Raw genomic sequence first — 23254 nt, forward strand, 5'->3', positions numbered from 1 at the left:
CACAGGCCTTTTTATTTGGTTCAGCCCTCCATCTAGGCAGCTCACACTGTCCAGTAGGGGTTAGAGACGGCTGGATCAAAAAGAAGGAAGAGTCTACCGAGAGAGAGCCCTAGCCACCAGCTACCGAGGGCCAACGACTGATCCTCTGCCCAGGCAGCCAGGCCATGCCCAAGCACATCAGGTACTCTGACAAATACCCTGGTTTGGGCAGTGTGTCCCAGGGTTCTAATGCACAAAAGGCAATGTGAGTGGTCCAGGCTAGATACACAACCACTGTCCTTTGATGAAGGGAAGAGTAGAGTATTTCATTGTAACGGGAGCACATTTCAATCAGGAAATTAGGTCAGTTTGAAACACACATTTTGCACAGGCATCCTTTGGAATTCCCCCGAAATAGCTTCTATAAATAGCATACATAACACAATCCGATGCAATACATTAGATTAAATGCAAGAATGGCTCGAACCACTTTTTTTTTTGTTGTAAAGATCATTAGTGATCTAAAATCTGCTTTACATGAGATATGCATAAACCGGTAACATGCTGTTGTGTTCAGTATACAATAAAGAGCTGTTTCACATGTCTTTTAGACTCCTGGCAACTAGCTAGTCTCAACCAATACGAACTCCTGAGAGAAGACATGGCTGACAATGTCAACATTGCTGCTACCAGTTGTCAGCTGAAAATGAAATCCCATGTTATCTGTAGATTTCTGATGGAGAGAGAAGACAGAAGGGGGAAGGCCCTACCAGCCAAACAGAAAATTGATTTGTCCACGGTGATATTCTCATCCATAGTTTGAATATACTGTAATTATCTTGACTATTTAAATTAGAGGGCAAATGGTGCCTCTTGTGACTTAGAAATCCATTACTGTTTGGCTAATTGGCTGGGCAGACTCCCTCCCACTTTCCCATCCTCCCGTTCATTCAGTCAGAGATTGAAATCCAACAGTGATTCTAATTTGAAATAGAAAATTGCATTGTAAAATTAATAAATTCAAATCCCAAACAAAGGACAAATGTTTGTTTGAACAATAGGCGCCATGCTGTGTGCCCGACAGTTTTGCAGAAAGAAAGAAATAGACTTAGCTCCCATTACTTTACTTGTGGAATTCAGATCTTGATATGTACTATACTAATGATTAATATATTTTCAATTGCTCATTTATTTTATGCAAAGATCCGATTTCCTGTCAAATCAAACTACTTATTCATCTGTTTCAATATGTAATTACAAATGTGTTTATTGGTTACTATACGTGTGATTTCACCATTTGTTTCTAATCCTACACAATACAGACATCACTTTCATCACAAATATTTATAGTGCATTTCATCTTTCACATTTATGCTGCATTTTGCAAACATAATTTTGATCTTACTTGACACTGTATTGATTTCTGAGCAAGAATGGTCGTTCAAAGTGGGTGTCTGCTAGGATTCATTTGCAGTGTACCTGGAGGGACAGACAATTTCGAAGAATCATGTTTACACTAAATCAATAAATATCCTGCTTGGCTACCTTGTGCTCTCCTTTGGAGAACTGCATGCCAGGACCTTGTATGTGAGGGGAGTGTGATTCAGGTTGCCATTCCTGCCAATTTGCGAAATTGCTGACAAAGTGGTCCAACATCTGAAAACAGGCCTGTGCATCCCCTACAATACCTAACATTTACCATTGAAGTGTGAGCCACCACACCATTATAACTATGCTCCACTTTAGGTCGTGCTTTTGAATTTGCCTTTCAACTGGTCAGGCAATGTGTGCAATGAGTGAGCAATGAGAATAGAGTGGTGCTTCAAATGTCTTAACATGCTGCATGTGAGTGGTTGTAAAGCTATGCAAGCCTAACACCAGGTAACAGAGTGATGGGGGAACACACATACTGTGTGAAGATGTCATCCTCCACCCACTTCAGTAATTCATTTTCATCATTCTTTAAAAAAATCTGACGTGCAGGAAGACAAAATGTTGCTCCAGCATGTCAGATTCAAAATGTCTTCTTCTTATATATATATATATATATATATTTTTTTTTTTAAACCTGACTATGTTTGAGTTGCACTGTGGACATGTGTGGAGAAATCGTCTTCATGCACACGAAATCGTCTGGAGAAATCGTGGAAAAAATCTGAGGTCCAGCCCCTGCTCGTCGATGGAGGGAGCGTGGAGAGAGTCTCAACCCTCCGATTCCTGGGGGTGCACATACAGGATGACCTGTCCTGGAAGATCAACACAGCAGCCATCATCAAGAAGGCACAACAGCGGCTCTACTTCCTGAGAGTCCTCAGGAAAGACCACATCGGACAGGAGATGCTGGTGACCTTCTACCGCTGCGCAGTGGAGAGCATCCTCACCTACTGCATCTGCGTGTGGTTCTCCAGCTGCACAGCCGCAGAGAGGAATGCGCTACAGAGAGTCGTGAGATCGGCCCAGAAGATCACCGGCGCCCCCCTCCCCTCTCTGGAAGAGCTGTACAACACACGCTGCCTCAGGAAGGCCTCCAAGATCTCCAGAGACCCATCCCACCCTGGGTACGAACACTTTGCTCGGCTGCCCTCGGACAGGCGGTTCAGGACCATGTTCGCAAGGACAAACAGACTGAATCTCAGCTTCTACCCCAGGGCCATTCAGGCCCTGAACACAGCAAAGACCTAGGTTCTAGGCCCTGGACAATCTAGACAATTTGATGGCAGCTACTAGATTGAAATCAAGTGCAACACTGAAACACAACTGTGAACATTTCAAACCTGCAAACTGCGACACTTTAAATGAATGTGCAATAACACTATGTGCAATATGACAACCCTCGGGTACATAAGGTTCAGAGATAGGAAATGTTAGAATAGGTATAGCATAGCATAGAGTACAGCACAGTGTTTTATTTGTATAGTATAGCATAGTGGATAGTGTACATAGCCTTTATTTATGTAAACCAGCTCTTTTCCCTTCTTGTTTTTATTTTTTTTTCCTAGCACCAGGGAGCCCCCCCTCCCAAATTTCGTTGTTTGGTACCTGTACTATATCAATGACAATAAAGACCATTCATTCATGCACACGATTGTAAGTTTGAACAGAGTCTGGAATTCAGTCAACCTGCAATAGCAATGTTTAGGCAGTGTCTTTGTTAAACTGTTACGTATTATGTACATATTATGAACTATTACTATTATGTACACACATACTTCTTCAAAAGCTGGGAGCATAATGTGAGAGCTATCAGTTCTGCGACTCCATATGCCCAATTCTCCTCAGATAAATTCCATAATGCGCACATTGTGAACATTTGTACATTATATTGAAGTTTCCTATATCCAGAGTTATGCTAAACATGTGCTACTGTACATGTTCTTGTATACAGTAGTTTGGGGCTGTTGGGTATCCTTTGAACACAGTGAGCCACTGTAACATTGCAGTTTATGCGGGTGAACTTGGTTATGGTTCGCTGCATTGTTACTCTGCGTGAGAGCTCATAATTAAATTCATTCACTCATTCATGAACAGTGAATGCACTTATCGCGTCGTCAGCAGCTCTTTTCATTAATGCCCCTGGTATGTTTGCATGTTACAGATTCAACATTTTTAAATTACCTCCCCAGCCCAAGAACTGGGAGAGAAAACAAAGGAAAAGCCCCCTGTGCAACCTCCCTGTGCTTTGGTGATCAATCATAGCTGTCAAAGAGGCAATACAGTGTGTCTTTAGTGGGAATCCACTCTGTAGCTGTACATCATTGCAGGCATGATAAATGCTGAGGGTTAGCTTTGATGCTTTTGATTAGGACCATGCCATCGACAGGTAACTTCACCCTTGAATAAACGTGGAGTATGAACTGCCAAGAGAAACAAATACACAAGGCAAAAAGTGCTATCTACATTTCAGTCGTTATCTTGATTACAACTATTGAAGGAATAGATTATATTTCATTATTGAGAAAGTGAGGCCCTGTAAAGCAAGCAGACTACACAACCAGGCGTCAGGTTTGTAGATGCTCGTTGAGGCGGCAACGGGGACCTGTCAATAAAGGCTGTTGAAGCTCAGCTGGGCTTCATTCCTTGGCACTGGACGGATGGCCCTCTTGTCCAACAGGCACTGTATTCAGTCACTGAGGACTTGGGTCATGTTCCCCTGCGCAGTGGACTGCACAAAAACTGTGCAACACAGTGGAGGGTACTGTCGTCAGTACCCCTGGTCAACTGTAGGACTCAGGGAAAGACTAGGACTCAGACTCTGTATAGAGCATCAGGCTCCACACTCATTCCCCAGAGGGAACAAGGTGTAGCCTATACCTGCAGTGACAGCCACCAGCCAAGGGCCGTGAAAACAGGCACCCTGCCCTGCAGTTCGGCAATAAAATGATTATTTTGCAGAAACTCTTGTTTGCAGAAGCTCCGCCCGTGCGCCTTTTGTGTGCATCCGCCTACTCAGGAGCTAACAGGGCTTGGGGGTTGTGAATTACACCTGGTACGAACAGTATGCCAGTGTGACTGAATGTGTCTGAGGCTACTTGGGCACATGGCCTCCTGATAGTAGTAGTCCCGCATTGACTATCATGCACTTTATCCATTCGGACAATGCGTCCTTGACATAATGTGAAGGACCAAGGAGGGATGCGCTCCTAACAGCTCCTGGCCATAACACAGCAGGTACGGTTGTTTGGGAGCAGTGACAATCAAAGCAACACATATGCCTGGCAGAGTCAATTTGGGAGCGGATTCACTGTCACGTGGAGGCCCCCTAGCAGGGGAATGACGACTCCACCCGGATGCCATCCAGGAGATGTGGAGACGTCAAGACAGCGCCACCATAGGTCTTTACGCTTTACAGGACAACGCGCATTTGTCTTTAGCGATAAAGGATTGCAACATTCCTCTGGGCATGGACGTGGTAGCTCATTAGTAACCAGACATGCTCCTTTATGCATTCCCTCATATCAGCCTACTTTCTTATTTTTACTTTTCTCCCATCATGAATAAGCCATGGAGACTTTGACGCACTATTGCGTCTTTGAGCCTCGGAAAAGCGCTATATAAATCTAATGAATTATTATTATTATTATTATGCGCTAATGCTATCCTGATCGCAGGGCCAAATATTCAGCACGATTCAGGATACTAGAGCCCTCTCCACAGCAAGTCTACATGACCTCAAGTTAAGAGTGTTTGAAGGTTGACCATGGTCAAGAGCAGTAGTGACCTCGATGCCCTCTCAGTTCATCTTTCATGCACTCAGTTTGCCCTCTAGTGTGATGGTACATTCTAACGCTGCATTTGTTCTTGAATGCATTTCTATGGGATATATTAGTTGTGATAATAAACTGTTTCCCTTTCCTTCTTCTCCGGAGGATAGCTGTTTGAACACTCTCTGCTATTACGCAGGTACAGATCTGAGGCGGGGGTGTGATCTACTGTTTGTGTGTTCACCGACCTCATATGGGTTAGGGCACAATCCAAACAGTACCTTCTCACTATATAGCGGAGGCGTAACCATAATCCTAACCCATCTCTATTCAGAGATTTGTGCTTCAGCCAGTTGCACTCCCCCTCTCACTTTTGTGAGATTCTACCGCCTGAATGTCACTGCACTTTTTTTGGCGCATGTGATCATGGGCGCTAGAGCTGTTTGTACTCCGTCAGGTTTTCTGTATGGGTTTTGGCATTCGGGTGTCTTACAAAGGTCCCATAGTGAGATATCCAACTGACTCAACTGAAAGAGAATTTATGAGCTATGCTATATAAACCCGATTCTCTGAAGAAGTTGAGGATCACCAGATTGCCCCTCCTTTATGGGCTCGTGAAGAGGTGTTTCACAGAACAAAATGGCAGTGCATTGCAGTAGCTTTTTTCAGGTGGCGAACAGGGTACCTCATCTTCTTCAGAGAACCAGGGTTACATACCGTAACCTAAAGACGTCAATTCACACTTTGGTTCTGTTTATCTGGGCACTGTAGCTAACCACTAACTGTTACCATTTTCCACCAAAAATGGCAGGACCAAATCATCTCAAACTCTCTGAAAATACTCAATGACTTGGTATAAATGACTTATACTTATAATAATTTGGGCATGACATTTCAAACATGCTAATTTAGGGACTTCCATTGTTGTTCAAAATGTCTATTTATATATATACATATTATGACTAATATATAGCAGTTAGTGACAGTACCCAGACAAACAGAATCAATGTGTGGTGTTTGTCATTGTCCTTACAATTTTGTAATGTAGGTGAACTATCCATTTATGTAGAATTAGGCCTAATCCTGATTAAACTCTGTCTGGGAAAACGCCCCATAATGATGTTAAGTAATGCAAAGTGACTGCTGCTCTGGTGTAACTATTCTCCTCAGGGGACCCAGCAAAGTACCGTCTATTGGGAGGACACCTCCACAGCATCTGAACCACAACTTCTTTAACTGGATTCCAGCTGTGTGCCGAAGATCGGGAGATTTCTCCTTCCCAACAGGAAACTTACTGTTAACACATTGTTAATGCGATTAGTGAGTCAGAGACTTTAAGATAATTTAATTCATCTCCACAGCTAATTTGGAAGCAGCATATATGCCACATCGCCTTACTGTTGTCTTGGGCGCTAAAGAGGGCAAAGGAGTTGACTTTCTAAATTAGCATACACTGTGAACTAAAGGGAAGATCTGTTTGGACATGCCAGGCCTCTGTATGCTAGATCTAATTGTATTTACACAAGGATCGCTCAATGGCTCTCAATGACTAATTAGAGTTTATCTCTGGAAGACATGCATAGTGGGAGAGGAAGCTGTTGCACTTTGGTGAACTTTTCGGCTTTTACCAATAGACAGACCTGAATTAGCATAACATGCATAGCCAATCATTGCCAGCTGGAGGCCTTTCCTAAATGACTCATTTTGAATGAGTGTAAATAATATTGAAAATGAATCTTGATTGTCTATCATGCCATCATGACTACCCAGGTGATGAAGATAAGTTAAAGAGGTCAATGGCGTATCATGAATGACCGATTATACAACTCTGTACATTGCCTGGCAATGGTACAGACAGTATGCCATAAAACATTTGTTAGAATATAGACAGACACTTGAGGATTTTTCGTCGCATTTTACTGCCCTCTATAGGTTTCCCTCTCTGCCCTCTTCCACACCACTACCAGCACCTTCTAAAAAAAACTGTATTCAAAAAGAGCATTCCCAATCATTTTGTGTGTGTGTGTGTGTGTGTGTGTGTGTGTGTGTGTGTGTGTGTGTGTGTGTGTGTGTGTGTGTGTGTGTGTGTGTGTGTGTCAGGGGATTTATACATTTTATCGGACTCTTTCAGGCTGCACCGAATGCAAGTTTACATCACACATTGTGTTGGCTGCGCCAATCAAGATCCAAGTTCCACCAGTTGAAACAAAAAAAAAATCACATCGTTATAGCGCAGAGACACTTATGAAAAGGACATTGGAAAGGACATACTGCACATTTTCGTCAAACGATGTTGAAATTAAAATACTGCACATAAAGTCGGATTGCGTGGTCACCCCTTAAAAAAGGAACGTTGGGTAGATCTATTCACACGCGATAGAAGCCGTACCACTCATGTGATACAAGGGGATTCGTGCCTTTCCCTCTTCGTTTTACCGAAGGATAGGCTGGAGAGTGACGTCTCGGTTTAAATGGATGAATCTATTGCAATTTTGCATTAGTAGCCTATGTGTCTCTATAAGAACTTCTACTTTTCATTTGATTCCGCAATGAGAGAGCAAGAAGATCCGCTCTAAGAAATACTGGAACCCGCTTTGTCGCGCGGATCGTCACGTCACTGGCGTGAATGAGACAGTTTGTGCAATTCAATGCATCTGGTCTATGGAGCTAAACACCGCGGAGGAGGCTTGACTTTGAGGATTTTATAGCCGGGAAAAAGGAAGGCGAATTCTAAAAATCCACATTACCATCTAGGACAGTAGGGTAAACAGCGGACATAGTCGAAATGCTTAAGCATTTACAAGGTTCAACATGGTAAGGACAACGGATTTTCTCTGTGAAATGCACGGGCTATTGCTCATTTCATGCGAAGCCCTATTCTTGAGTTGAGGATCTGTCCATGGTGCTGAAAGGTTCGTTTCTTTAAAATGCATCGCTTGATTGAAGTTGGCGATCTAATGTCTTTGATAATTCGTACCTTTGATTAATCAACTATACATATATAATCACGTTCAGTTCTAAACTTGATAGATAGACCTATCAATTGCATAACTTTTATACATTCTCAGTGTACATTCAGTGTGCATGCATGCGTAATCCATGATAGGACTGCAATGCCATTTGTTCAAGTTCAATCTTTTTAGACATGTATTTTGACATATATGTTAAGGCCCTGCGAAATGAATGCACAACACGCACGATGTAAAATCAACGCATTGTCTAACTAAAGAGGCAATGCAGTACTCTTTATTAATATGAGCAATATGTCATATCAGCTTAAACGTGTGCTCATAAGCTCTATAGTCAAATTACAAGGAGTGTTCTGACAAAAATGGACCTCTGGCCAATAGCTTTTCCATTTTTTGTCACCAGAGAGAGAGAGAGACAGAGAGAGAGAGAGAGAGAGATAGAGTGTGTGTGTGTGTGTGTGTGTGTGTGTGTGTGTGTGTGTGTGTGTGTGTGTGTGTGTGTGTGTGTGTGTGTGTGTGTGTGTGTGTGAGAGAGAGTGTGTGTGTGTGTGTGTGTGTGTGTGTGTGTGTGTGTGTGTGTGTGTGTGTGTTGAACGCGCGCATTTGTGAGGGGGAGAGAGAGCGAGAGAGCGAGAGAGAGAGAGAGAGAGAGAGAGAGAGAGAGAGAGAGCGAGAGAGCGAGAGAGAGAGAGAGAGAGAGAGAGAGAGAGAGAGAGAGAGAGAGCGAGCGAGCGAGAGAGAGAGAGCATTTGAACGAGATCAAGAGATTCTTCAACATATACCGGATGTGATATAAAACAGGTTTATTATAGTATTATTTATTCCCCAATCAGGGTGCAATTTGGGTATGAGACTTTAATCAACTCGGGATTTTTTTTCCGCCTAAGGGATGAAGGGCTGCGACTGTCGCCTTGTTGCAATCAGTATTTATTTGACCACGACTATGTGTCATTTATTAACGAAATATCATTGCAAGATATTTGAGGATAATAATTAATATCCGAGAGTTGCTCGAAAATGGTTCAAGTCGTATATGCGGGGTGAGTATAATATCAACCTTACCATTTGAAAAATAGTTTTTTCTGTTGTCGACAGCCTATCGGTTTAAACACTAAACACAATAACCGGCTATCCATTCAAGTAATGACACATGTATGAAACCCTCTCTCGCAAATTGTATTTTAAAGGTTGACATGTATAACTTCCGATTAATCCTGCAGAAATGGAATTTGAAATTCAAAGATTTCTACATTAGGCTATTCGGTTTATAGTTTGCAAGCCCGTTTGGAATCATCTGAGCTTTTAAAATTGCGCAGTGCCAGGCTAAACATGGCTATTCTTGTCATGATCAAACTGCTTGCTCTGTTTACAAAGACACATCTACTGTTTTTGTCCAATATGCATTTTCTCAACATTCTGCATGTCTATTAATTGATAAAAGGGTGCTTCACATGTCATAACTGAAGACATAAAAAAAAAACTATTTGTAACAAAGTATGTTAATGTTAATGTTAATAACGTCAGGAATGTCCATAGGTGTGCTTTATGTTAGGGTGTTTGAACCACAATAGTTACCCTGCTAATGTGTGTATGGATCTATTCCATAAATTACTTCAAAAGTATATTTTGTAACTGTATCGTCCTCAAGTATATCCATTTGCAAACACTGCAGGCATAGATGTTTCGCTTAAAATGTTAATTAAACAGATCATGCCTTTTTCTTCTAGATGATGCTACATACTGGTACCACACTTCAGTGAACTGGGGCACCCTTTCCCAAGAAAATGCATATCTGGATACTGAAAATAATCCCTCTTATCGCAGCATCTCTGAGTCTGGCGGAGATGTATGACAATTATGGGGAGATCTGTAGGAATCTATGTACGTGTGAGGAGAAGGAAGGGATACTGACAGTGAGCTGTGAGAACAGAGGGATTGTCAGACTGACAGAAATAAGCCCAGTGCATTTTTCCACGTACCATCTTCTACTGACTGGGAACCTCCTTAAGAAACTGTCCCTCAACGACTTCATCAACTACACTGGGGTTACAATTTTGCATTTAGGCAACAATGACATCTCAGAGGTGGAGACAGGTGCTTTTAATGGACTCCAAGGATTAAAGAGATTGCACCTGAACAACAACAAAATAGATGTTTTGAGGGATGATACGTTTGTGGGGCTGGAGAGTTTGGAATACCTTCAGATTGATTACAATTACATCACCAGTATAGAGCCCAATGCCCTTAGCAAACTGCATCAGCTCACGGTTCTGATTTTGAATGACAATTTGCTCTCTACTCTGCCTACCAATATTTTCCGGAATGTGCCCTTAACGCACTTGGACCTTAGGGGAAACCGGTTAAAAATCTTCCCTTACATTGGTCTCCTGGAGCACATGGACAAAGTGGTGGAATTACAACTTGAAGAGAATCCCTGGAATTGCTCATGTGAGCTCATTGCTCTGAAAGCCTGGCTGGAGAGCATAGCATACACAGCTTTAGTGGGGGAGGTAGTGTGTGAGACGCCATTCAGGCTGCATGGCAGAGACCTGGATGAGGTCTCCAAGCAGGAGCTCTGCCCACGAAGAGCCATTTCTGAGTATGAGATGCGCCCTCCACCTCCAATCAGCACCAATGGATACTTCCAAACTACACCAGCTGCGGTGACAGCCTCAGCCACCTCCTCTGCTGTTTTGAGGTCATCGTCGAGGCCTACCAAGGGCACACGCCAAACAAACAAAACCAACAAGTCAAAGCCCACCTCCCGGAACCCAGTTAACCCATACAACTATGGCCCCATTATTGCCTATCAGACCAAATCTCCTGTGCCTTTGGACTGCCCCACTGCCTGTACATGCAATCTGCAGATCTCTGATCTTGGACTAAATGTCAACTGCCAGGAGAGGAAGATTGAGAGTATATCCGACCTTAAGCCCAAGCCATACAATCCCAAAAAATTGTACCTCACAGGGAATTACATCCCTGTGGTGCGCAGATCTGATTTTGTTGAGGCCACTGGATTGGATTTGCTTCACCTAGGAAACAATAGGGTTTCCCTTATACATGACAGAGCTTTTGGGGATTTAACCAACCTGCGTAGGCTGTATTTAAATGGTAATCTAATTGACAGGCTTACTGCAGATATGTTTTTTGGATTGCAAAGTTTGCAGTATCTATACCTAGAATACAACAAAATCAGAGAAATTGATGGGGGCGCTTTCCGTTATGTCATCAACCTTCAGCTGCTTTTCCTCAACAATAACCTTCTGAAGACCTTACCAGGGGGCATCTTTAGTGGGCTGTCCCTCTCTAGACTTAATCTCCGCAGTAACCATTTTCAAAACCTGCCTGTGAGCGGTGTGTTGGATCAGATGAAATTGTTGGTGCAGATAGATCTGTATGAGAACCCATGGGATTGTTCATGTGATGCTGTAGGTATGAAAATATGGCTAGAGCAGCTCAGTGCAGGCACTGTTGTAAATGAGGTTTTATGCGAGACCCCTAAACGGCATAGTGGGCAGGATATGCGTTCAATTCAATCCGAGCAGCTGTGTCCAGATTACTCTGACGTAGTTGTCTCAACAGCTCCCCCCTCTGATGAGCCTCTGCCAGACAAGGCCACCACAACAGAAACCTCCCAGAGGTATAACCCCCCTAGCAGCACTGTTCCTCTCTCCGTCCTGATCCTAAGCCTCCTACTGGTTTTCATTATGTCCGTCTTTGTGGCCGCTGGGCTGTTTGTGGTTGTGATGAAAAAACGCAAAAAGTCCCAGAGTGACCGCACCAGTACCAATAATTCTGACGTGAGCTCATTCAATTTACAGTACAGCCTTTACAGTAACCGTTCTGTCCCTAAAGTCAAAGCCCCCGCCGGACATGTCTACGAGTATATCCCTCATCCTATGGGCCACATGTGCAAAAATCCTATTTATAGGTCTAGGGAGGGCAATGCAGTCGAGGATTACCGTGACCTTCACGAGTTGAAGGTGACCTACAGGAGTAACACTGACGAGGAAAGGGACAGCAACATGAGGAGTCCCACTTATAGCGTTAGTACCATTGAGCCTCGCGAGGATCCGTCCCCTGTCCAAGATGCTGAGCACTTCTTCAGGGGCATCCTGGAGCCGGATAAGCAGTCTCCCTCTGGCAACACTCTTGAATACAAGTACTCTGGCCCTGTCTCATACACGTACAACCCAAACTTTGATGTCAGGCGGCAGTTCCTACACCCAGAGAGGATAAGAGAAACAGTGCTCTATGGCACAGCACCAAGTACTGTTTATGTTGAGCCCAACAGAAACGAATATTTGGAACTAAAAGCAAAACTGCAAGTGGAGCCGGACTACCTCGAAGTTCTTGAGAAACAGACGACATTCAGCCAGTTTTGAACTACAGATTTGTCAATATATGAAGCATTTCCCCCCTTAAAGTACTGGCTACATTTTTAGGGTGCCTTGGCACAACAGAAATCAACAAAAGAAGCAGCAAACGGGGTGTGCCGAACTGTATTATTCTTATTTCTTAACTACATGACATTACAGGAATGGAAAAGCTCTCTGAAGGGGATGAATACACAAGTTGTTCTACTTAACTGGTGATGCAAAATCTATTTTTCTATGATGAAGAATGAATACACATTAATGTAAGTGTACAGGTAATCTTACCCAACTACATTTTCAGGAATATAACCATACATAATATTGTGAAACACAAAATGTTTATAAATCACCTTCCGACAAAATCACTGTACAGCAGTGCATCAAACTGTGCAGGACTATTTTCTGCTCTAGTCTGTAAGTAAGTATTTATTGGTATACTCTGCCATGTATTTTCAAAACTTTTGATTCTTCATCAATATTACCTGTGTCATATTCCATGATCCTGTGTAAAAGCTTATGTTTGTAGTTTCATATCATTTACTGTAGCTCGCATTGTAAAAGTGGCTTTTTTTAAAGGTGGCACACCCCCAATGTTAAAGAAAGACTGCGTCATTTAAAGAAAAAAAAGTGTCTTGTATGCTTTCTGCACTTTTGGAAATTGGAGGGCAAGTTGGCCCTCACTGCTATCATTAGGGAGATCGCTATATATTAAAAATGAATATATGTATTCATTCTTAATATGTAATATTAATATGTTATCAAATTCATAACTGATAATTGAAGTAATAATTATGTTGTGTAATACTGATATTTTAATGTGACATCTATTTTTATACAAGCATTCGCAATTCTCTTTCCCTTATCGATTTAATTTGTTTTATTTGCTTTGCACTTATTGCACTATATTGACCAAAATATGTTAATGTCATCAATAAATATGATGTCAGGTTCTTGTTCTTGTGGGGGAAATAAGGCTATTGTTGGGGGTATGGGGACTTCATAAAGACATCTGCACTATCATGTGGCAATCATGGGAAGGTTGTTTTTTTAGTGGGGTTTTAATCAATGTGCTTTAAGGCTGTACTCTCATTATTGGATAGGTTCCAACTGCTATCATCTAAGGTTAAGGTTATGCTGATAGATATAAAAACATCATAGGAATCATAATTAATAATGCAATAAAACAAGTGATAGAAAGTAGTTAGACACATATAGAAGTGTCATCAAGAAATAATTCAATACTTAATACGTAATAAATCATTGCCAGATTCTTTAATGTTTTGACATGAGTTGAATCTAGCATGCACTTTCAGTCATACAAAATGGCGGTAGTCTGTTCTTATCATTTAGCATAGCCAAGGAGTTTGGAGGTTGAGCCAATTTTCCACCAGTGAGAAAGAGGTTGCTCTCCCTGATTTGCAAGACTTTTGCAAGACTCCAACGGCCATCCATAAACAGTGGGTCTTTTCACTGCTGCACAGGACGAAGGCAGCATTTTGAGATCAGAGAGCCTGGAACTCAGTGTATCCATCGATATGTACCAACCATCTCGGGGGGGGGGAGAATCAGCTGTGTGTCCACAAGCTAACATTGACCGTTTTGGGGTAAATTATGTGCAAAGATATTACATTTGTGGGATAATATCCAACCAAGTTGGTCATTTGCTGTGTTTCTTCTCCTGCTATTTTTTGTTTTTGATCTGTCTGTGTATGTGTCTTTAACTGAACTCTCTGCATTTTTCTTTGATATCATAATTTCTCCATCTCATTTAGTGGAGTAAACTTGGTTAGTGTTATTTTGTAATGCTAATGTCCAAGCCTCTCCTTGCAGAAGCCCCCGATGTTGCTACGACCCTGAGCAGAGTACACGACTCCTGGCTAATGGATGAATGAATTACCCATGTCCCACTGCAGGAGGTTGCCGTGAGAGCCTCTCACCCAACAAATAATGATTTTAATCAGCCGATGGAGTCCTCTGTGGACTCTATGCGGAAGGGCACAATGTCTAATTCTCCTGCCTGGATTATTTCACTTAGCTCATTTGGAGGGCCTAGGTGGTGCAATGCAGGATGTGAGGAGGTGCGAGGAGATGCCATGCCGTCATGATGATGTGAGCAATTGAGTTCAAGGAGATTTGGGTAATTGAGAAGGCAGAGATGGGATCTGACAGGCACCAATGAGTCTGATGATTGCTTTAATCATGATGGTTAATGGAATTCCTCCAGCCATGTAAAACCGCTCAAATGTTCAACAGATTCAGAGTCTTGTCCCTTACCCCTGTAATTACTGTTGTAATGTTTTAACTGACTGCAATGCTCATAGTGTTTATGATTTGTTAAAGTTACACCATACTAAGTTATACTCACACTATTTTCAGTCTTTCCAGCAATGCTGGACATTTATTTGTTTTTCAAGAATATTTTATAATTGGATTTCGTGTTTTGACATCTCAAATTTGGCTCAATCCTAGATTGAGATACATACAAATGATGCAAACATGTGCAAATCAATAGAATGATATGGAAACTAATTCTTTATTATGGGAAATGAATGTTCAATTTAACAATTTAACTCAGTGTTTTGCATTTCTAAATGTCTTGGTGAAATAAGAGTTTTAAGTTATCCACAATTATTCTTTATACAGGTATTTTTTTGGAGTGGGGCAGTCCCACTCTCTTATTTTTTTATAAGACAGAGACAGTAGAGAAGGACAGGAAGTAAGGGTATGCCAGCAGGGCATGGGACAGATTCCAACCCATGCCGACATGGGCATAAGTGTGCATTTTAGGCCATGGTTCTACCACCCCAGGCCACACTAACATATTGTTGTAATTAACCTTATTGGAAATGGTATGGTATGATGAAAGATAGTATGGATAAGAGAACCAAACAATCTGGCTGTTGATAATTATGTATCCTCTACATTTGTAATGTGATGAGGTGTTGAGATTTGCACACATTGAACTCAGTCACGATTCCTCTCTGCAAGGGTAACATTGATTCAAATGTGCTGTATCCTGAAATCAGAGATGTTTTCTCCAAAAAAGACTGACTGTTTCGAGCATGCTCCCCCTGGGTAGTCTGGTTGTATTTATTAGGCTTGCGTTTTGTTTGTTTGTTTATCGCGCTGCACCCGTTGATCCGGAGCTGCAGTAACCCTGTCGTTTGATAAATGGCAACCATAGCATTACTGACTCCCCAGCCGAGTCGCGTGATGTCTGGCCAAAAAAACAACAGGTTGATGTATTGCTTCCTTGAGTGTGTCAAGTCATTTAACTCTAGCCCTGCCCTGGTCTGTGTGTCATTGTCTCTGAGTGGGAGGAGAGCAATACGTAAATGAACACATACTAGCCCACTATACAGTTATTTTGAGTGGAAATGTACTGTATGATATTGTTAGTAGACTAGGGAGCAGTAGGTGTTGCTAAATAGATTTCACTCTTGGAAGATGAAATATAGTTTATTTTGTCTGGTGTATGGAGTAGCTCGGCTGACATTTTGTTTTTCCCAAAACCATGCACAGTCGCATGCACGCACGCACGCAGAGCTGTGTCCTTGAGATGGATTTTAGCACAAGCTCAATACGTGCAATGTAATTTCATGCAATATGCCTGACTATTATGTGAAGATGTCTTCCCTTGTGGGAGCAAACCTTACAAATTAAATAGCATAGTTTGTTGTTATCAGAATGGTAGAAGTAGCCAACTGTATTGTTGTTGCCAAGAGGTACAGTATGTCAGTTCTGTAGAAGACAGTTCTGTAGAAGATAATTGCCTGTGTGTTTGTGTGTGTGTGTGTGTGTGTGTGTGTGTGTGTGTGTGCGTGTGTGTGTGTGTGTGTGTGTGTGTATGTGTGTGTGTGTGTGTGAGTGTGTGTGTGTGTGTGTGTGTGTGTGTGTGTGTGTGTGTGTGTGTGTGTGTGTGTGCATAGTTAGGCTTTAACCGAAGCCAAAGCTTACTGTAGAATTCCAATCATGTGATTTCTTCTCTGTTGTCCCCATTTCTCAATCTCTCTGGCTTTCAAAAGCACAGTGAGGAGCCTAGCATAATTCAGAATCAGGCCTGCTAAAGAAATTAGACTATGCACTATAAGATTGGCCTGATAATGAAATGGTGGGAGGTAGAAACATCATTTTCCCTTTTTCTGAGACAGACATTTGAATGTGGATGTTGAAAGACTGTGAAAACAATGTTAATGGTGTATTTTTAACAAAACAATGAGAGAGAAAGGCAAATAATGATAAAAACAACCTATTTTCCTCTGTAGAATATAATGTGTGACAATTGTTGGCGCTAGCACAATAGAGACGTGTGGGTGTACTGGTTAAAAATGGAAATTGTGGAGGATCTCTCAAAGGCTGGTGCAGCACCTACGTCAGCTTTACTGCCTTAGTTAGTGTCTTACTCTCAAAACTAGTTTATGCGTCAGACAATTCCCTCCGATCCACAAAAACCCAATATTGGCAATTCAGAAGCAAATGAACTACCTCTGACAATAGGGGTGCAATGATATCATTGAGATTATTGAGCTATGGTACCCCTATGCATGAGAAATCATCACGTAATGGTGAAACGTGTCATGGTCATCTCATTCTCCCATGCCTTTGACCTTCTCTGGGTTATTCACAGGAAGAGGCATTATGCAGATGTTTGCTCAAAAACGTCTTGTGTCTCTATTTTTTTTCCATGTGGTATGGGGGGGGGGGGGGGGCAGAGGTTCTGAATGATTTGATTTGATTTGATTAGTATCCCCATTAGCTGATGTTTTGCATCTCTCTCTTCCTGGGGTCCACACAAAATATATAAAAAAGAAACCATCACAAAACATATAACAAAGAAGAAACCATCAACACACAAAACAACAAATACCAAAAATAAAATGTAAATAAAAAGTCTGCAATGCAAACGGCCTTAGTTCTCAGTGTGCATCACAAACCTATGATAGAAGAGAGAAACCATCCTCACACAAAAACAACAAATAACACAAATGAAATTAAAATAAGGCCATTAGGTGTTGCTTCATTTGTTTTTGAATGGATGCATACTCTCATGGCACTGTGCAAAACAGTGTTTTTTGAGTGCTTTTGTACAACTGTCATGCAATCAAAGTCGTAGTGTCAATACCGTACATACAGTATTTACTCCACAGCCTTGGAGCAGAACTATCTCAAATAAGCACAGCTTCAGCAAGCATTCCATATCTGCTCAAAGATCACTCCAATGGAATCCATTGTTGTTGGAAGTCATTTTGCGGTGTACATGTCAACAATTCACTGCATGATTCCGATAGAGCTCATTTGATCTTACAACAGACGGAATCATTTCATTGTGACTCTCGGAGCCTAAACCAACCTGTTTTGTAGGACGAGAAGCAAATCTTCAAAACTAAGGTTAGAAAGCATCCACCATAAATGTTATCCTAATTTGGTAAACTACTGTGCCATCCCATTACTTTCCATGGGACTGTTACTTCTGTTACAAAACCATGACAACTTACAAACCATTACTGTTCTTTGAAGAAACGTTTAGACACATTTACATTGTATATGCACTGTTATATTTGCACTTTTGTGCGTAAAGCACGCTTTTTGTTTCATGTGAAATGTGACTGGCTCAGCTGGCTGGCTCACTGAACAATCTATGCTAGCATTCATGTGCATAGCATCATGTCATGATTTTTTCTCCACCATTAAGAGACAACATCAATATTTGTTTTGAATATGGTCTGCATGCTCGAGTGTCAGAGCCAACGGATTTGTCTGTTGACCTTACTGACACATTTGCGCAAAGGCATAGCCACTGATATCCACTGAAAGAAGAGTTTTTGTGTTTATTTGTTTTTACTTTAGCAAATGACTGGTGTATAGACCTTCTTCTTGCATACTGTATATGTAGAATGATGTCAGTTACATGTCATTATTGCATCAGATTTATGTTCGGTTTTACTTGTTTTCAAGCAGTGGTCCTTCACATACACTTTTACTTTTTTTTTTTTTCTTCTTTTTTACAGTATGTAGACCAATATGTCCGTCAATATAGTATATTCAATATGTAAGATCTTTCAAATACAATGTGGTATTCTAATTCTTAAGTCCTGACTAAACACAACCAATGCATTATTTTTGCCATGGTATTGATCTAATTCAATGATTACACTGTTCCACCAACGTCAACAAATGGATGTCTCTGGACCTCACTCTGGATACTTTTGTTAGCAATAGGGACCCAAGGTTTCTACTGTTAGATCCTTAGTTGTGGGTTTAAAATAAAATGGATTTCATGAAAAGTAAATAGATGATCTTACTGGGATGTGTACACTTGGAGGGGTGTGTATACCACTTAGTGGATGTATGTGGCAGTGTACTTACGTTTTTGCTATATTGTGAAAGATTAACATGTCACATGGAATCCCTCTTGACAAAATCAATATAGCAATTTTAAGTATTGTAATGTAATATGTGAGGTTAATTATGTTAATTACAATAAATCTGCATTAAATTATACCATCAGAAATCCCTAGCCCCTGAAATGTGAGGATGTGATTAGCAGTTTGTAATATACATGTGGGAGCCATCCAGGGATAATATGATGTTAAATTGTACAGAGTAAGAGTAAAAGTAAAACAAAAAGAACAGAATCCATTCCAGATAGAGATTGCGGTGTAATTGCAAACCCAGAACTGATTCAGGGAAAGGCTACAAAAAGTGCCTAACATGGTTGTTTAGCAGACGAGGGATCTGTTTGTGAAGACTACCAAACATGTTTCCAAACATTATTCCAAGCACGCCATTAACATTGATAAATGCAAATATGAACTTAATGACCCCCCCCTCTACCGCCCTAGTGTAAACCTCCTCCTATAATATTGAAACCACAGAATGACTTGAAGCAATGATTATTTCCTCCAAAATGTCTCTCTCAGGCTTATGATGGTGCCTGACAATCACATGTCATACCCGCTACCCAGTGTTAAAGGATAAGTCTGTCTGACACTGTCTGTCAACATGAGTGCTATGCAAACTTCTCATCCTAATCTTTTCCTGGATGGACCAGAATGTGGGACACAATGAAAACGGTTATATGAAAATCCTCACGCCGGTATGCTAGTGCCATTCAGCTCTTTATTACAGTTTTATACTTACATAAGTGAATCTGTGGGCCCTATAGTTATTATTAATTACAATTCCAAACGAATACTTTTGAAGGGGACAACATTGTTAAAATTGAGCAAAATATTTAAGTTTGACTGCTTATATTGGTCGGTCTGAATGGTCGAATGGTCTTTATTATTGTCATTGATTATAGTACAGGTACCAAACAACGAAATTTGGGAGAGGGGGCTCCCCTGGTGCTAGGAAAGAAAAAACAAAACAAAAAAAACAAGAAGGGAAAGGAGCTGGTTTACATAAATAAAGGCTATGTACACTATCCACTATGCTATACTGTACAAATAAAACACTGTGCTGTACTCTATGCTATGCTATACCTATTCTAACCTATTGCTGTACTCTATGCTATGCTATACCTATTCTAACATTTCCTATTCTCTGCAACCTTATGTACCCTAGGGTTGTCATATTGCACATAGTGTTATTGCACATTCATTTAAAGTGTCGCAGTTTGCAGGCTTGAATATTGTTCAAAACTGTTAAAACAACTCTTAACGCCTATAATTGGTAATGTATGTATACAATATTGTACAGAAAATATGTAAATGTCAAAGCTATGCAGTTAAAGCTATCAATCTCCTCTGAAATTGTTCAGGTCTACTCAACTGCAAAGTCCTTCCATCTTGCTCACTGAAACATTGAAGTTATAGGGCCAAATGGATAATTCAAATATCGACCGAGTGGCCTCGATATTCTGCTGAACATGTTAAGGAGATTGGGAGATTGAAGGAGATTGAGACGGGGAGCTTTTGTGAGGGCAGATGAGGGAGGACCAATGGTGAAATAGTGACTTTTTCAAAATCTTGATTCATTTCCTATCCTTTTCCCCTGTTTTTGCGTGACGACTGATCTGAAATGGTGTGATAGGTAAAAGCAGTATTGTGCTCTCAAATATCAGATACGATTGCATTGGGAGCACCAAGTACCTACCAAATTAATCAATGGTGGCATTGTCCTTCACATGACCTTTTCAGCTGAAATTAGCTGGGCTGCTGTAATGTGCAGCTGCATTATTCTCACAGGTGTGCAGTGAATTCAGAGTGTTACCCTGGCATGAGTGGGGGCCCTTTGTTATGGAGACAGTCCGCAGTGTTAATGAATGCACATTCATCTAACCCAATACTTTGATAAAGCAACGCCAGACTAGCCAACTCGCTAATGGATTGGAATTCCATATCAGGCACCCAAACTAAAACATGCCTCTCTAGGGAAAATCCTTGGCAGGATGTTTGTGGTAAACAACGCTGACTGACGAGCGTTCCTTGTCACATGCACTCTCTCTCTCTCTCTCTCTCTCTCTCTCTCTCTCTCTCTCTCTCTCTCTCTCTCTCTTCTCTCTCTCTCTCTCTCTCTCTCTCTCTCCCTCTCTCTCTCTCTCTCTCCCTCTCTCTCTCTCTCTCTCTCTCTCCCTCTCTCTCTCTTCTCTCTCTCTCTCTCTCTCTCTCTCTCTCTCTCTCTCTCTCTCTCTCTCTCTCTCTCTCTCTCTCTCTCTCTCTGAGAGAAGAGATTAATTTGCTCTGTGACTGATGATAAGCTCCAAACTCATTAAAATGAAAAGTACCACTTCATGAAAATCTTTTGTAGAATGTCCCATCATGTATCTACATGTGATTAATGTGGACATTGTATGTACTAGTATATTCCGTTTTTTAGGGAAGTGTGTGTGTGCGTGTGTGTGTGTGTGTGTGTGTGTGTGTGGCACATGCAAAGGATATCTATAATATCATCCAGATTTCATTGCACTTGACATTTTTCCTATCATAATTGTTCTGCTGTGACTGAATATTTTTCAAAGCTGCTTGAGTGGTGAAAAACCCTAACCCTAACTGTTTACAACGAGACATATAGATGATTAAAGAATCTACAGTGGTGTTTTCTCAAACTACGGCAACCTAGCGCATAATGTTGTATATGTGACATTGCCTTTTAGTTTATGAAAGTTTAGTTTACCACTGTCGCACCGCTGCCCCACAGCGTGACTTAAGACCATTCAGTGTTTCAGAATTCTTGTGCAGAAAGGCTTGTCATCGTGTTGTCCATTATGATTGTGCAGAACACAGATCGTCTCTCCAGACAAGTGCTTCTGGACAAGAACTGTATGACACGATGGTGTTGAATCATGCTGTGCCACATCAGTGCAGCAGCAGTAGTTCATTGCACAAATCTGGGACATTTTGTGACCCCAAGATATAGAAGGATATATTTGGAGTACATTTTGATTTTCATTATTTTTTGCTGAACATTTTAATAGCAGTGCATTTTAAGATAGATACATTAATTGTGTTACCTGGGTACCCCCCATTGTGGCTTGTCCCACATCGGTTTATTCACTTTCTTTGAGGATTTCAACCCACTAAACCTCAATATTTCCCATATGTTTCCCCATAATGATAAAGCCCTAGTTGTCGTATTATTTTGGAAATGCAATTAATGAAGAATGTTTCTAGTTTAATGGATATGGCAACTTAATTTAGATCCATCCCTAAGGCCAGATACTTGTCAGAATGTCACATTGTTACTACAAACTGAGTGAAAAAGAGTGCAAGTACCTAATAAAATACCAGTAAATCTTTTTCTTTTCTTTTCTTTTCTTTTTTACGACATTGCACCTCTAAAGTTGTTTTTAAAATGTGCAGGAATTGACATTTTGTCAATTTTAGAGACAGGCGGCGCAGTAAGCTTTATCTAATCAATGACTCTAGCTGGCACATGTAATTAACCGTATGCCAAAGCAGTCCACATGTTTACTGTGTGTTAGCCATGATTCTAACTGAACTTTGCTATTAATCATAACAATTTCTTGTTTCAATTATTTATTTATTTGTTTCCTGTAATTTCTACACTCATTTTATGACGTATTGACTTATAGTGTATTCTACAAATGAATGCTGTCAGAGAGGTTGCATGGAGCATGGTTTGTTGTTACCTTAGTTGGGTTGTTGCAATATGCTGGGAAGCTAAACATAAATAAATACAGGCAATAACTTCGGAGTGGTTAAAGTTATGGTTAAACACACTTTTGTCAAAATTGCCCAAAAGGCGACTTGAACCGACAACAATCGGGTTGCCAGTCTTGGTTATACCCTCCCTCAATGTTTTATCCAGGTCAGTGGTTGGCTACAGCAGAAGAACCGTAGAAAACTACAAGCTTCCCTCAGATATAAAGCGGATGTAATGCTGAATCAATGATTATATGATTCAGAATCATATAACTTAGCGTAAGGGTATTGTGTTGTAGCCATCTACAGTAAACATACTGGTTTGTCTTACACATTGTTTATGTCAGATGGAGCATTAAGGACAAGCTTGATTGAAGGAGGTAAACAAAACGCTACGGTATTCTAGTTTATATTACACTGTGGATACAAGCATTGTAATTGTGATTGTGTGAGGTCTGGCTCAATAGATTTGCAGGGCATTTTCAAATCATGTAATTTAACTCACACATGTTACTAAAATACAGTGGGAAAACGGTTTGACTGTCTGCAAAATAATACACTGTGTTAAAGTAGCCAACTGTTTTATCTTCTTTTTTTTCGGTTCAAACAGTGTCAAAACC

The 23254-nt window shown here is 41.0% G+C and overlaps 1 protein-coding gene across 1 annotated transcript; it reads left to right on the plus strand.

The window, feature by feature from the left end:
• Nucleotides 1-9895: 9895 nt before the first annotated feature.
• Nucleotides 9896-12537, plus strand: slitrk5 (SLIT and NTRK like family member 5; the record flags this gene model as incomplete). The annotated part of the gene is made up of 1 exon (XM_080532532.1): nucleotides 9896-12537. Exon 1 carries the CDS (start codon nucleotides 9934-9936, stop codon nucleotides 12535-12537), a length of 2604 nt encoding a protein of 867 aa, XP_080388658.1. The 5' UTR covers nucleotides 9896-9933.
• Nucleotides 12538-23254: the final 10717 nt, after the last annotated feature.

Source organism: Nansenia antarctica (assembly GCF_963989245.1).
Source record: "Nansenia antarctica genome assembly, chromosome: 5".
In the NCBI taxonomy this organism is placed as follows: domain Eukaryota; kingdom Metazoa; phylum Chordata; class Actinopteri; order Argentiniformes; family Microstomatidae; genus Nansenia; species Nansenia antarctica.